Here is a 13,876-nt window from a genome sequence, read left to right as displayed (position 1 = left end):
AGAGGAAAAAGGAAATAAGGTCAGTCCTCACATTTTGCCAAAATATACTAACAGATTGCCATAATGGAACATTGTAAAAAATATTATGTAGTCCCATTGAAGCAATATTATAAATAGGGTTTCTAGGTGGCCAAGATGGATGCTGCAGGATGCTGCTATATGTGACATACTTATCTTCTGCCATATGCTCTTAATCACACAGACCAACCCTGGAGCAGTGTGGAGCATACACAGGCTGTGAGTATCTGGAGGTAGGGATCATTGTAGCCAACTTGGAAACTGGCTAATAACACTCTCTGTGGTTTTGATTTGTGGTTTTGATTTGTATTTCCGTGATGACAAGTGATATTAAGCATTTTTTCATATGCTTTTTGAACAATTTTATACCTTTTTTAAAAACTTTTGCCCATGTTTAATTGGGTTCTGTTAATGTGTGTACATACCCTTACCATTAAGTACCTTTACCATTCTGGTCATTTAACTCAACACACCACAACACACACATCATGCTGATAAAGAGAGGCTATTGAGTTTTGTTCCCTACAAAATCAACTTGTCTAACTTCAAATTCAATGCTTCCCGCCAACCTATTATTCAACTCATCTCTTCCCAAAATAGCTATCCCAAATCTTCTTCACTATTGATAAGCAAATCCCTTTCTTCTTAAGCTTCCTTGTCAAATAACCACACTGGGGAAAGAATTTTATCAATCCAAGACAAAATAACTAAAGATACTGATAGTCAGCAGTCATCCATATATAAATATCCAGGTATATCACCCTATATTGAAACTCACCATTCAAAAAGCCTATTTTAGTGTGCCAGAGCTGCCATAACAAAATATCACAGACAAGTGCCTTAAATAAGAGAAATTATTTTCTCACAGTTCTGGAGGCTAGAAGTCCAAGGTCAAGGTGTCAACAGGTTTAGTTTCTCCTGAGGCCTCTCTCCTTGGTTTGCAGATAGCCACCTTCTTAATGCCTCTTTATATGGTGATCCCTCTGTACACTATGTCCCTGGTATCTTTTTCTATATATCCTAATTTCTTCAGTCAGGTTGAATTAGGGCCCACCATAACAGCCTCATTTTAACTTAATTACCACTTTAAAGCCTTATCTCCAAAAACAATCACATTCTGAGGTACCGTGGTTAGGACTTCAACATATGAATTTGGGTGGGGGTGCGAGGAGACACCTATAGCATGCTCTACCCACGAACATCGTTTTCAATCAGCATTTTAATGCCCATGTCTTATCGTACAAGAGAACAGCCGAAAACCAAGAAAATATAGAGAAATCCCTGATGGAAAGAGAAAAACTAAAACAAACATGAAAAAGAAACTCAGAGAAAACAGAGATAAGGCAGGTAAAAGAATTTTGTTTAACGATCATTATGATTCTATTGATACAACATTCTAGAAAAGGCTAATGATAGAAATAGGAAACCTTTCAAAACTGACCGAGACTGGGGATAAAGAGAGGGAATGACTACAAATTTTGATTTAATTATGGTGACAGCTGCATAACTCTGTGTTCTCCAAACTCATAGAACTATATAGCAAAAAGAGAATTTTACTATATACAAATTTAACCACCTTAAAAAAAAACCTGTTATTGATATACTCAGAAACATGAAGATTTTCACCCATAAAACAAGTATTTTTTTAAAAAAAAAGAATATTTAGAGAGAAGGAAGATGGCAGACTAGGTAAAAGCAGGGTTCTCCTCCTGCCAGGACCGTATTGAAATTACAACCAAATTATAAAATAATCAACATGGAGAATTACCTGAAGTCCAGCTGATTGTAACACCAAAGTCTGATAATATGAAGGAGCTACATCGAAGCCAATAGGAGGGTCAAAGTCACAAATTGGGGCTGGACCCACACCCATGGGTGGTGGAGGATCACCAGGAGGGAAAGCAAGGCTGCAAAGGCTCTCTCAAAGAAGAGGGGGGTCCTGGTCTGATGTGGGGGCTCCCCAACCCAGAGAAGAGAAGATTCCAATAACTCTGACTATAAAAAGCAGAGGAGATTCCAGCCGTCTGGGTGAGATGGAAGGAGACTGAAACCTTAGACACTCCTTTAAAGGACCCACGCTCAGGCTTTCTGACCTGCAGACACTCACTCAGGACACCAGCGGTGGGTCAGAGGCTCACCTGGGATCCATACCGAGAAAGTCTGCATTACCAGGCGCCAGAATGCAGGCTGGAAAGGCAACCACCATTGTGTCTTAGTCTGGACTCCCTACCGGGCAATCTACAGACTGAGCCAGCTTGTCTGTGCAGACCCCTCCCAAGGGCCATTAGGAAGCGCTGGCCTGAGGGGATCAGCCCACCCCACCTAACCTGCAGATTGCCAGGGGCTTTTGTTGCTGGATGGCTGCCAAGCTCCGTGCCCATTCAAGGCCAAGCATTCATAGCTGGTGCCAGCACTGTGAGCCACATTTCCAAGATAGTTTCAGGCAGATCACAGTTGCCAACATGGAGCAGATCTCAGGGATCTGTGGGCCAGTCCCAGACAGCAGCTGGTCTTGCTGTGATCTGTGACTTGCGTGTGAACCCTCAAGCAGTTACCAAAGTTGAAGCAAGACTGAGGCTGTATTGATCTGGCTACCATTGTCTCTCTGAGACCCTTCTGCACCCTACCCACAAATGTCCCCAGGCAGTCCATTGACAGTGAACTGCCATAGCCCTTCCTTTCCACAACCCATCTCCTAATCCAAACAAGCAACAAATTTTGGCTAGCACAGGGTGGGCACTGCACAGAAATCAGTGGCAAGCAGACCTCTGCTGCCTGCAAGAGTTGCAATAATGTGTCAGATCGGAGGGGTCTGTGGGACTGCCCCAGATGGCAGTTGGTCTCACTGTGATCTGTGACTACGGCAGGAACTCCCAAGCACAGAAGTTGCAGCAAAATAGGCTGTATTGGCCTGACAGCCCTTGTCTCCCCAAGATCCCGTTTCACCCAAGCCACAAAGTGCCCACAGCCAATTTGAAAGAGGAGAGGAGGCATCTGAAAGTTAAAAAAAAAGATGCAAAGGAAAGGGCCTGCAGAAATAACCTACTCAGTCGGTTAAAACTGCTCTCTCTTCCCCCATTCTGTCCTATGCTCTTCAGTTAACATGTTTTCCACAGCTGCATACCCCACCTCAAGGATTCTTCAGCCCCCTCCCTATCTCTGTAGCTGTATATGAATGTCAAGACTGTGGAACTGTTTGCCAGCGGAGAGTGTGCGGCATTCAAGCGAGAGCTCAGCCTTTGGATAAGGAACCCGCTGAGCAGGCACCAACATCAATGAATGCTGCTCCCTGTCTGTAAGCCTAGGAGTCCTGTCTTTCTGTTCAAGAATCCAATAAAGGTGCTGATAACACCAAGGTCTCAGACTCTAGAAAGCAAACAATCTGTAAGACCAAGGGTCTGGAAATCCCTTCCCTGCAGCCCCCGACCCAAAACTCTCCCTCTCCACTCTGAGTAAGAAGGGACATGTAAAACCTCAAAGTAATCACGTGCTACTTGCATGGACATTGCAAGGGTATATAAGCTGTAAGAAATCTAACCAAGGGGAGATTGTGCTTTGGGTCTGTTGAATGCCGCACACTCTCCGCTGGCAATAAATTCTCCTTCTTCCAAACAAAGTTGTCTAAGCATCTGAATTCCTCCATCGGGTGTCACCTCTTGCAATACATTGACAGGCAGCCTCCCATACCCTGCTTGGCTTTGGGGTTGTGTAGTCTGCACAGGCAACAGACCTTGGCTAGTGCATTGAGCGCATTTCAGAGTAAACAGTTGTGGGCAGACCACTGCTGCCTGTACAAGCTGCAATATCTCTTGAGAGGATTGCAGGGGTCTGTATTGGCCTGACAGCCCTCAACTCCCTGAGCTCCTGCCCCATTCAATACACAATGTGTCCGCAGCACATAGATAGGCAGCTGCCCCCGCCCTGGGATGACGCATTCAGGCCTGAGGTAGGCAACAGCTGACCTTGCTATGATTGGAAACTTGTACAAGAGCCACAGAGACAGTGTTAGCATGTAAACTGACACCGCAGTGGCAGGGGAAATTTACTCAATAGATCCAAGAGACTCTCGGGATCCCTGCACCACCACCCAACGTGAATATCACCCAAAGGCTCATCCAGTTTCAGAGACTTACAGGCAACTGACAGGCAGTGTCAAATCTGGAGGAGCACTGGTCCCTCTGCTAAACTGCCTTAGGTCAGGGACAGAGGATAACCGACTGCTGCCTACAGCGTTGTCTTTTCCACTTACCTATAGATCCAGCATAGGCAACAATCATCTGCAGATCACTTTGTAGTTCCTACCAGGTAGCCCTGAATAATCAAAAGCAATAGCTAATCTTTGCATACAGGGGAGCCCCTCCCAAGGGGCCACAAAACCAACGCATCCAGAGGCTGGCATCAGACCACAACAGAGCAACTCCTGACTAGCCCCATAAGCAGTTCACACAAAGGGTAGTTGCAACAAGTACACAAGCCTACTAAGGCAAATCCCACTCAGTGGGGTCAGCCCCCACACAGCAACTCTTACTCTGTGGGTGCAGCCAATTCCCACAATCAGCCACAGCGTTAATCCCATCCACTGTTGTAGTGACAACAATAAAGGCTTGGCGAAAACAGAAGATCACATACAACCCACACAAAGATCAAGTCCAGAGCCCCTGGCACGGGTGATCAGGAAGAGTGCGCCACTGGGCCACAAAGGACATCTTCCACATTAGGCCATCTGGCCAAGGCTGAGAAATGAAAAAATATTCCTGATGCATAGAAATGAACACAGAGAGGCTAATAAAATGAGAAAACAAAGAAGCATGCCACGAATGAAACAACAGGAGAAAACTCCAGAAAATGAAATGGAGGCAAGCAACCTACCAGAGACCGAGTTCAAAATAATGGTTATAAGGATGCTCAATGAACTTATGGGGAAAATGGATGAGCACAATAAGAACATCAACAGAGAGATAGTAAGCATTAAAAAGAACATAAAAAACTTAAAAAGGAACCAGACAGAAATGAAGAATACAAAAACTTAAATGAAGAATACACTAGAAGGATTCAATAGTAGATTGGACGAAGCAGAAGACTGAATCAGCGAATTGGAAGACAAAGTAGCTGAATACACCCAATCAGAACAACAAAAAGAAAAAAGAATTTTAAAAAGTGAGGATAGTTTAAGAGACCTCTGGGACAACATGAAGTGTAACAATATCCCAATCATAGGAATACCTGAAAGTGAAGACAGAGAACAAGGGATTGAGAATCTATTTGAAGAAATAATGACAGAAAACTTCCCTAACCTGGAGAAGGAATTAGACATACAAGTTCAGGAAGCACAAAGTGTCCTGAACAAGAGGAATTCAAACAGACCTACACCAAGACACATCATAATTAAAATGCCAAAAGTCAAAGACAAAGAGAGAACCTTAAAAGCAGCAAGAGAAAGGTTGCTAGTTACTTACAAGGGTACTCCCATAAGAATGTCTGCTGATTTTTCAGTGGAAACTTTGCAGGCCAGAAGGGACGGGCAAGAAATATTCAAATTTATGAAAAACAAGAATCTACAACCACGAATACTCTACCCAGCAAGGTTTTTGATTAAAATGGAAGGTGAGATAAAGAGCTTCCCAGACAGGTGAGAGCTTAAGGAATTCATCACCAATAAGCCAGCATTACAAGAAATGTTAAAGGGACTTCTGTAAAAAGAGAAGGGGTAAAAAAGAAAATGGAAATAACAAATATGAATAATAAAATGGCAGTAACTATGTACCTGTCAGTAATCACTTCAAATGTAAAAGGATTAAATGCTCCAATAAAAAGAAGTAGGGTAGCTGAATGAATAAAAAAACAAGACCCATGCATATGCTATCTACAAGAGACCCATTTCAGATCAAATGAGACTCACAGACTAAAAGTAAAGAGATGGAAAAAGATATTTCATGCAAACGGAAATGAAAAAAGAAGCCAGGGTAGTGATACATAAAATAGACTTTAAAACAAAAGCTATAAGAAGAAACAAAAAAAGCATTAATAATGATAAAGGGATCGATAAATCAAGAGGACATAACCCTAATAAACATATACACACCCAACACAGGAGCACCTACATACATAAAGCAATTATTGACTGACATAAAAGATCAACAGTAATACACTCATAGTAAGAGACTTTAACACCCCATTGACACCAATGGACAGATCTTCCAGGCACAGAATCAACAATAACGGGTCTAAAAGACACACTAGACCAAGTAAATTTAAAAGACATTTTCAGAGCATTTTACCCCAAAGCAACAAAATATACATTCTTCTCAAGTGCACATGGAACATTTTCTAGGATAGACCACATGTAAGGACACAAAACAAGTCTCAATAAATTTAAGAAGATTGAAATCATATCAACCGTCTTCTCTGATCACAAAGGTATGAAACTAGAAATCAACTACAAGAAAAAAAACTGGAAAATACACAAACACATGGAGGTTAAATAACATGCTACTGAATGGGTTATTAATCAGATCAAGGGAAAAATAAAAAGATACCGAGAGACAAATGAAAATGAAAACACAATGACTCAACATCTATGGGACACAGAGAAAGTAGTTCTAAGACAGAAATTCATAGCAACACGGGCCTACCTCAAGAAACAAGAAAAAGCTCAAATAAACAATCCAATCTTACACTTAAAAGAACTAGAAAAAGTACAGCAAACAAAGCCCAAAGTGAATAGAAGGAAGGAAATAATAAAAATCAGAGCAGAAAAAAAGGAAATAGAATCTAAAAAAACAATACAAAAGATTAATGAAATCAAGAGCTGGTTCTTTAAAAGGATAAACAAAATTGACAGACCCTTAGCCAGATTCATCAAAGAAAAAAAGAGAGAGGACTCAAATAAATAAAATCAGAAATGAAAGAGGAGAAACAACTATGGACTCCACAGAAATACAAGGATCATAAGAAAATACTATGAGCAATTATATGCCAACAAATTGGACAATCTGGGAGAAATGGACACATTCTTAGAAACATACAATCTCCCAAGACTGAGTCAAGAAGAAACAAAATCTAAACTGATTATCACCAATGAAATAGAATCAGTAATCAGAAACCTCCCAAAAAACAAAAGTCCTGGACCAGATGGCTTCATAGGCAAATGTTATCAAATATTCAAAGAAGAATTAACACCTATTCTTCTCAAACTATTCTAAAAAATTCAAGAAAAGGGAAGTCTCCCTAACTCCTTTTATAAGGCCACCATTACCTTAATTCCAAAACCAGACAAAGACATTACAAAAAAAGAAAACTATAGGCCAATATCTCTTATGAACATTGATGCAAAAATCCTCAACAAAATATTAGCAAACCGAATTCAGCAATACATTAAAAATATCATATTCCATGATCAAGCTGGATTTACTCCTGGGATGCAAAGTTGGTACAATATCCGCAAATCAATTAATGTGATGCACCACATTAACAAATCGAAAAATAAAAACCATATGGTCATGTCAATACATGCAGAAAAAGCATTTGACAAAATCCAGCATCCATTTATGATAAAAACCCTCAGCAAAGTGGGAACAGAGGGAACATACCTCAACATAATAAAGGCCATTTATGACAAAACTACAGCTAACATCACAACTCAATGGAGAAAAGCTAAAAGCATTTTCCTTAAGATCAGGAACAAGACAAGGATGCTCACTTTCACCATTCCCCTTCAACATTGTATTAGAAGTCTTAGCCACAGCAAGAAGACAAGATAGAGAAATAAAAGGCAACCAAATCTGAAAGGAAGAAGTAAAACTCTCATTATTTGCTGATGACATGATACTGTATATCAAGAACCCTAAAGATTCCACCAAAAAACCATTAGAACTGATCAATGAATTCAGTAAAATAGCAGGATACAAAATTAATATTCATAAGTCAGTGGCATTTTTATACACTTGTGATGAACTTTCGGAAAGAGAAATTAAGAAAACAATCCCATTTACGACTGCATCGAAACTATAAAATACCTGGGAATCAAATTTACCAAGAAAGTAAAACACCTGTTCTCAGAAAATTATAAGTCATTGAAAAAAGAAATTCAAGAAGATACAAATAAATGGAAGCATATGCCATGCTCATGGGTAGGAAGAATCAACATCATTAAAATGGCCATACTATCCAAAGCAATCTATAGATTCAGTACAGTCCCTATCTAAATACCAAAGGCATTTTTCAGAGAGCTAGAACAAATAATCCTAAAATTTATGTAGAACCAAAAAGACCCCGAATGGCCATGGCAATCTTGAGAATGAAGAACAAAGTTGGAGGTATCACACTACCTGATATCAAAGTATACTATAAGCCTATAGTAATCAAAACAGCATGAAATTGGCATAAAAACAGATACATTGATCAATGGAATAGAATAGAGAGCCCAGAAATAAATCCATGCTTATCCACTCAGTTAATATATGACAAAAGAGGCAAGAATATACAATGGAGTAAAGAGAGTCTCTTCAATAAATGGTGTTGGGAAAATTGTACAGATACAAAAGAAAGACTGACCGCAAAAGGAAGAAAGTGGATGACCTTCTTACACCATATACAAGAATAGACTCAAAATGGATTAAATATTTAAATGTAAGACCCAAAACCATAAAACTTCTAGAAGAAAACGCAGGCAGTAAACGCTCTGATATTGCTAACAGTAATTTCTTTTTGGATATATCTCCTTGGGCAAGGGAAACAAAAGAAAAAATAAACAAATAGGGCTACATTAAACTAAAAAGGTTTTGTACAGAAAAGGAAACCACCAACAAAACAAAAAGACAACCAACTGCGAGAAGATATTCGCTAATGATACATATAAGAGGTTAATATCCAAAATACATAAAGAACTCATACAACTCAACAACGACAACAAAATCCAATTAAAAAATAGGCAGAAGACCTGAACAGACATTTCTCCAAAGAGGACATACAGATAGCCAATAGACATATGAAAAGATAATCAAGGTCACTAATCATCAGAGAAATGCAAATTAAAATCACAATGAGATATCACCTCACACCTGTCAGAATGGTATCATCAATAAAACAAAGAACAACAAGTGTTGGAGAGGATGTGGAGAAAAGGGAACTCTCATACACTGTTGGTAGGATTGCAAATTGGTACAGACACTATGGAAAACAGTCTGGAGGTTTCTCAAAAAATTAAAAAGGGATATACCTTTTGACCCAGCAGTTGTACTTCTGGGTATTTATCCAACAAAAACTGAAACAATAATTTGTAAAGATCCATGTACCCATATGTTCATGGCAGCACAATTTACAATAGCCAAGATATAGAAGAAACCTAAATGCCCAACAACAGACAACTGGATAAAGAAGTTATGGTTTATATATACAATGGAATATTACTCAGCCATTAAAAAAATGAAATCCTACCATTTGCAATGACATGGATGGACCTAGAGGTTATTAAGCTGAGTGAAATAAGTCAGACAGAGAAAGATAAATATCATATGATTTCACTTATATGTGGAACCTACGGAACAAAAAAAACAAACTAATCGAAAACAGACTTACAAATATAGAGGACAATCTGGTGATGGGCCAGAGGGGAGGGGGATTGGGAGGCTGGGAGAATGGGGTGAAGAAGTACGAAATAGTAGTTGATAGTTGGTCAAGGGGATGGCGAGCACAGCATAGGGAATGCAGTTAGTATTAATGTAATGGCGAGGTAGAGAGCCAGAGGAGAGAAAGAGTAATTAGGGGGATCATTTTATAAACCATAGACATGACTAACCAATATACTGTATACTTAAAACTAATAAAATAATTTTTTAAAAAAAATGAGAACCCAAAAAAATTTTTTCAAATGTATTTATTTCCCTCTTTTTCTAATGAAAGTTCACATGTGTAGAAGATAGCAAGCTATCACTATAGGAAAGTGTAAGCCAACTAAAAGGACAACTTACAATATATTACTCAATTCTGCAAATCATTTGCCAGTTATAAAAAAATTAAGAGATAATTTTGGTTCCCACCACCTTCATTTTTCTGCTCCCTTCTTCCCATGAAAAGTAGATTGGCTGGTGATATAAAAGGGACAACAGATGGAATCAGTGATGAATATGATGTGCCCCATTCGTTCATTTAATATTTGAGTGTCCAATTTAGTACCAGGCATTAAGCTAAGCACCAAAGACAATGTCCAAAACGGAGAATTTTGTGCCAGAACAGAAATATATAATAAAGAGGATAATCTAGGGTCCTCCGTCCTTAATTGCATCACAAAACAATTGAAGACACTATTCTGCCTTGATTCTACAACTTGCTTGTAAAGGAGAAATTTGCTGAACTGAATTGCCTCAGAATAACAAAAACAAAAAACTGTGGATCTCCATTCATCAAAGAGGATGGAGGCAGAGAAGACATCAAGCTCTTCAGTCAGGCATATCACGAAACATGTCAAAGACATATGGAATGGCAGTTACAAGAATGTGTATGTATAGGCTGAAAAATCACAGGTCCAGAATACCCATAAGGCTAAGACTGAATGGGTCCTAAAGTTCTTTAGGATTCTGTTTCCTACAAGCTGATTTCAGAACTACGTAACTATCATTCCCAAATTCTGAAAGAGTAAAGAAAGTTCTATAAAATTGTAGGAAAACTAAATTTCAAATTCTAAACAGATTATCGGCCAGCTGTCTGGTACAAAGGTGTGTTTTGCATTAGGTGTCATTGGATTATCACATTTTTCTTTATAACTTAAAAGTCTGTGAAAGAATCAAGATTTTAAGAGTTTTGGCCAAAGACTGCTCTCTTTGAAAATCAGTAACCCTTTTTCCTAGCCAGCTTCCTAACCTGCTGATCCGAGGAAGGGAGTAAAGTCCGGCATTTGCTAGCACAGCCTCTCAAGTTAAAGATGCAGTCTGCACTCCCTTCTGAAATGCAGCCAGGTGTAAATTTTTTAAGTTTTTTAAACTTAGGGAACGGGAGGGTAGGGTTAACCCAGAAAAGCGAGACCTCTGCCAGTATGACCGCACGCGGGGTCGGAACCGCAGAAGCGAGCTCCTGGGCCTGGACGCCGGGCAGGATGACCCCCAGGCGGCGGGAGAGCCAGGCGAGGCCAGCGGTGAGGCCACGGAGCCATGGCGCGTGGAGATAGAAAGACAAGTGCAGGCTGCCGGAGCAGCAGAAACATGAGGAAATTTCGGGCGCTCTACTTAGGGCGCCTCATGTGGTAGGAGACTGTGGCTGGGATCCCCTTTGCCGCACGGATTGAGTCTCGGAGGGTACCTGACTTCGGGGAACCGGTCCACAGCTCCCTTCTGCCGCCTGGGCCCGAGAGAAGGCCGGTTCTCCGCACAGCTGCGCCCCTCGCCACTGTCGTCAGCATCGCACGCTTCTCAGATACCCTGGGTCACCGCTTGAGACAGAACACACTGCATGAGCGGCCCGCAGCCGCTGGGGGCGCCCACGAACACCTCAGACCCCGCCCCCTGCCGGCCGGGAGGGGCTGCGCCTGGCTGAGCGCTCCCGATCCGCACCACTCGCTGGGCAGGCGTCTGGTCAGTCGGTCTCGAGTAGACAGTACAAAGGCCGGGTCTGCGGCCATTCTTTTATCCCCTTCTTCCTCCTTCCTTCACTTAAATTCGCTCTTTCTATACCCAATTCAATAACCCACTTATACCCTTGCTCCCAGTGAATCTTTATGAGGCCGGAACCAATGTGTGGTACGGCGCTGGCGGGCGGAGGACTGTTTTGGTTAAGAACCACAGATCTCTGAAGGGTTAGTCGGGACAGTTCCGGGGGTAGAACGCGACTGTGAGGTCTTCGTCTTCATCTCCAGATATGCATCGACAGAATTTTCGACCCCCGACTCCTCCTTACCCCGGCCCGGGGGTAGGAGGTTGGGGTAGTGGGAGCAGCTTCCGGGGTACCCCAGGCGGAGGCGGACCACGACCGCCCTCCCCTCGGGACGGATACGGGAGCCCGCACCACACATCGCCGTACGGGCCCCGGTCTAGGCCCTACGGGAGCAACCACTCTCCGCGACACGGCGGCAGCTTCCCCGGGGGCCGGTTCGGGTCGCCATCCTCTGGCGGCTACTCTGGCTCCTACTCCAGGTCCCCCGCTGGGTCCCAGCAGCAATTCGGCTACTCCCCGGGGCAGCAGCAGACCCACCCCCAGGTAATAGCGTTTGCCGAGCTCTTACTGTATGGCAGGCAAGGTACTAATAATCCCTTTACGTGGATTATTTTGTTTAATCCTCTATGAAGTGAGCCCCGCTTTGCAGGTGAATAAACTGAGGTTCAGAGAAGTTAAGTAACTTTCTTTTTCACCCTGGAAAGTGGCAGAACTGTACTTTTAGAATCCTCGTGGTTTTAGCCGCTACACTGCCACTCATTCACAAATTTCCCTAATTCCCTCTCCTTTGTCAGGAGCCTTGCCAAATGGTCTCAGAAAATTATTTTATTCTGAGCCCCGGGTCTCCGAGTGGAAAAAGCGAATGAATTTCCAGCATGTAGCTCATCTAGGTTATAGAATTGGTTATAGGCTGTTACCGCCTTCCTACTGCTAGCACTTTTTCCCTTCCCCCGCCCTCCCCCGCCCCCCGCGCCTTTGTTTTCGAACTACACTGGCTTCTGCTCCTAGCCTTCTCAAGGAAAAACCGTTGCAATAGGGGAAGTTTCCCATTCCTCAGTGAGAATGAATACGGGAAATGACTATTTCTGGTGTGTTAGGATTTCTGTGGTTTACGACTTGCATGTATTCGGTGCTTTTCCACCTTTCTTACGCTAAACCAACTCCACCTCTTTGAGTCTGGAGCTAGTGAGATGGCAAAGTTCTAGGAATTTTGAAGCTGTAGGGTTAAAAAGTTTTAATTTTTATCCAGAAAAAAATATAGAAATTTGAGGAAAAAATTGAAATACAATTATTTAATCACCAATCGATTAAATACGAGAACTGCAAAGTTACATTAGAAACCTAGAAGTATTTGAGGTGACAGTGGACATGGAATTATTAGTAAACCAGCATATCAAATTTGTTTAAATACTTTTTAAAAACAAAAACACTACATTGAAGGAAAACTTAAAATTGAACATATTTCAGTTTAAAGCACAACATTTAACTAACAGTGTGATCCCGGCTAGCTTTTAAAGAAAAAGTACAAGTTATCTCTATTAACTGATGGTTTTCTTCCTAAAGGGTTCTCCAAGGACATCTACACCTTTTGGATCAGGGCGTGGTAGAGAAAAAAGAATGTCTAATGAGTTGGAAAGTTATTTCAAGCCTTCAATGCTTGAAGACCCTTGGGCTGGCCTAGAACCAGTATCTGTAGTGGATATAAGCCAACGATACAGCAATACTCAAACATTCACAGGCAAAAAAGGAAGATACTTTTGTTAACATTTCTGAAATTCAACCGGAAGCTTCATGTGTCAGGAACATCTTGGACAAAACTTATACTTGTGTAATTACGTTAAACCCTAACATGGTGACTTTGAATAATTATTTGGGTCTTCTTGGTATTTTTCATCTTATCAAATATTGTTGGTAGTAGAAAAGACATATGGTGGGATAATTTGCAATATTTAGTTCTGGAAGTGCCTACTACATTTTAGAAGATTTACATTTTCCAAATATTTAGCATTCTTGGTTATATAATGGACATTTGTCTTTTAATATTTTTCCATTGTCTTAAAACATTTGGTCTTTCCAGCTATAATCGTGGTTCTGTCATATGCTAAAGAAGTAGAATTATTAAAATAATGCTTTGTAATCAGTTAGTTAGAATTCATAGGTAAATGTTTTGCCAACTACTTTGAAAATAAAATAGATAAACCATCCTCTGAGCTGT

At 41.1% G+C, this 13,876-nt stretch overlaps 1 protein-coding gene and 1 long non-coding RNA gene across 2 annotated transcripts in view; one reads left to right on the top strand and one right to left on the bottom strand.

Annotated features, from left to right (window-relative positions):
• Nucleotides 1-11,453, bottom strand: part of LOC107196661 — a 35,817-nt gene extending 24,364 nt beyond the window's left edge. The window contains exon 1 of the long non-coding RNA XR_001518089.2: nucleotides 11,311-11,453. This is a non-coding gene — a long non-coding RNA (uncharacterized LOC107196661). The remainder of the gene's footprint in view (nucleotides 1-11,310) is intronic.
• A 270-nt stretch (nucleotides 11,454-11,723) lies between these two features.
• On the top strand, nucleotides 11,724-13,865 carry MPLKIP (M-phase specific PLK1 interacting protein). Its single transcript, XM_006925343.3, has 2 exons — nucleotides 11,724-12,204; nucleotides 13,225-13,865. Exons 1-2 carry the CDS (start codon nucleotides 11,866-11,868, stop codon nucleotides 13,423-13,425), a joined length of 540 nt encoding a protein of 179 aa, XP_006925405.1. The 5' UTR covers nucleotides 11,724-11,865; the 3' UTR covers nucleotides 13,426-13,865.
• Nucleotides 13,866-13,876: the final 11 nt, after the last annotated feature.

This window comes from Pteropus alecto, unplaced genomic scaffold, assembly GCF_000325575.1.
Source record: "Pteropus alecto unplaced genomic scaffold, ASM32557v1 scaffold109, whole genome shotgun sequence".
NCBI classification, from domain to species: Eukaryota; Metazoa; Chordata; class Mammalia; order Chiroptera; family Pteropodidae; genus Pteropus; species Pteropus alecto.
Note: the sequence above shows the minus strand (reverse complement) of the source record. Positions and strands in the feature narration are given on the sequence as shown.

What these genes read in the sequence shown, in the direction of transcription:
- MPLKIP (XM_006925343.3), top strand. Translation starts at nt 11,866, where the DNA reads ATGCATCGACAGAATTTTCGACCCCCGACTCCTCCTTACCCCGGCCCG. An exon ending in AGCAGCAGACCCACCCCCAG is followed by an intron (nt 12,205 to 13,224) that starts GTAATAGCGTTT and finishes TTCTTCCTAAAG; the next exon opens with GGTTCTCCAAGGACATCTAC.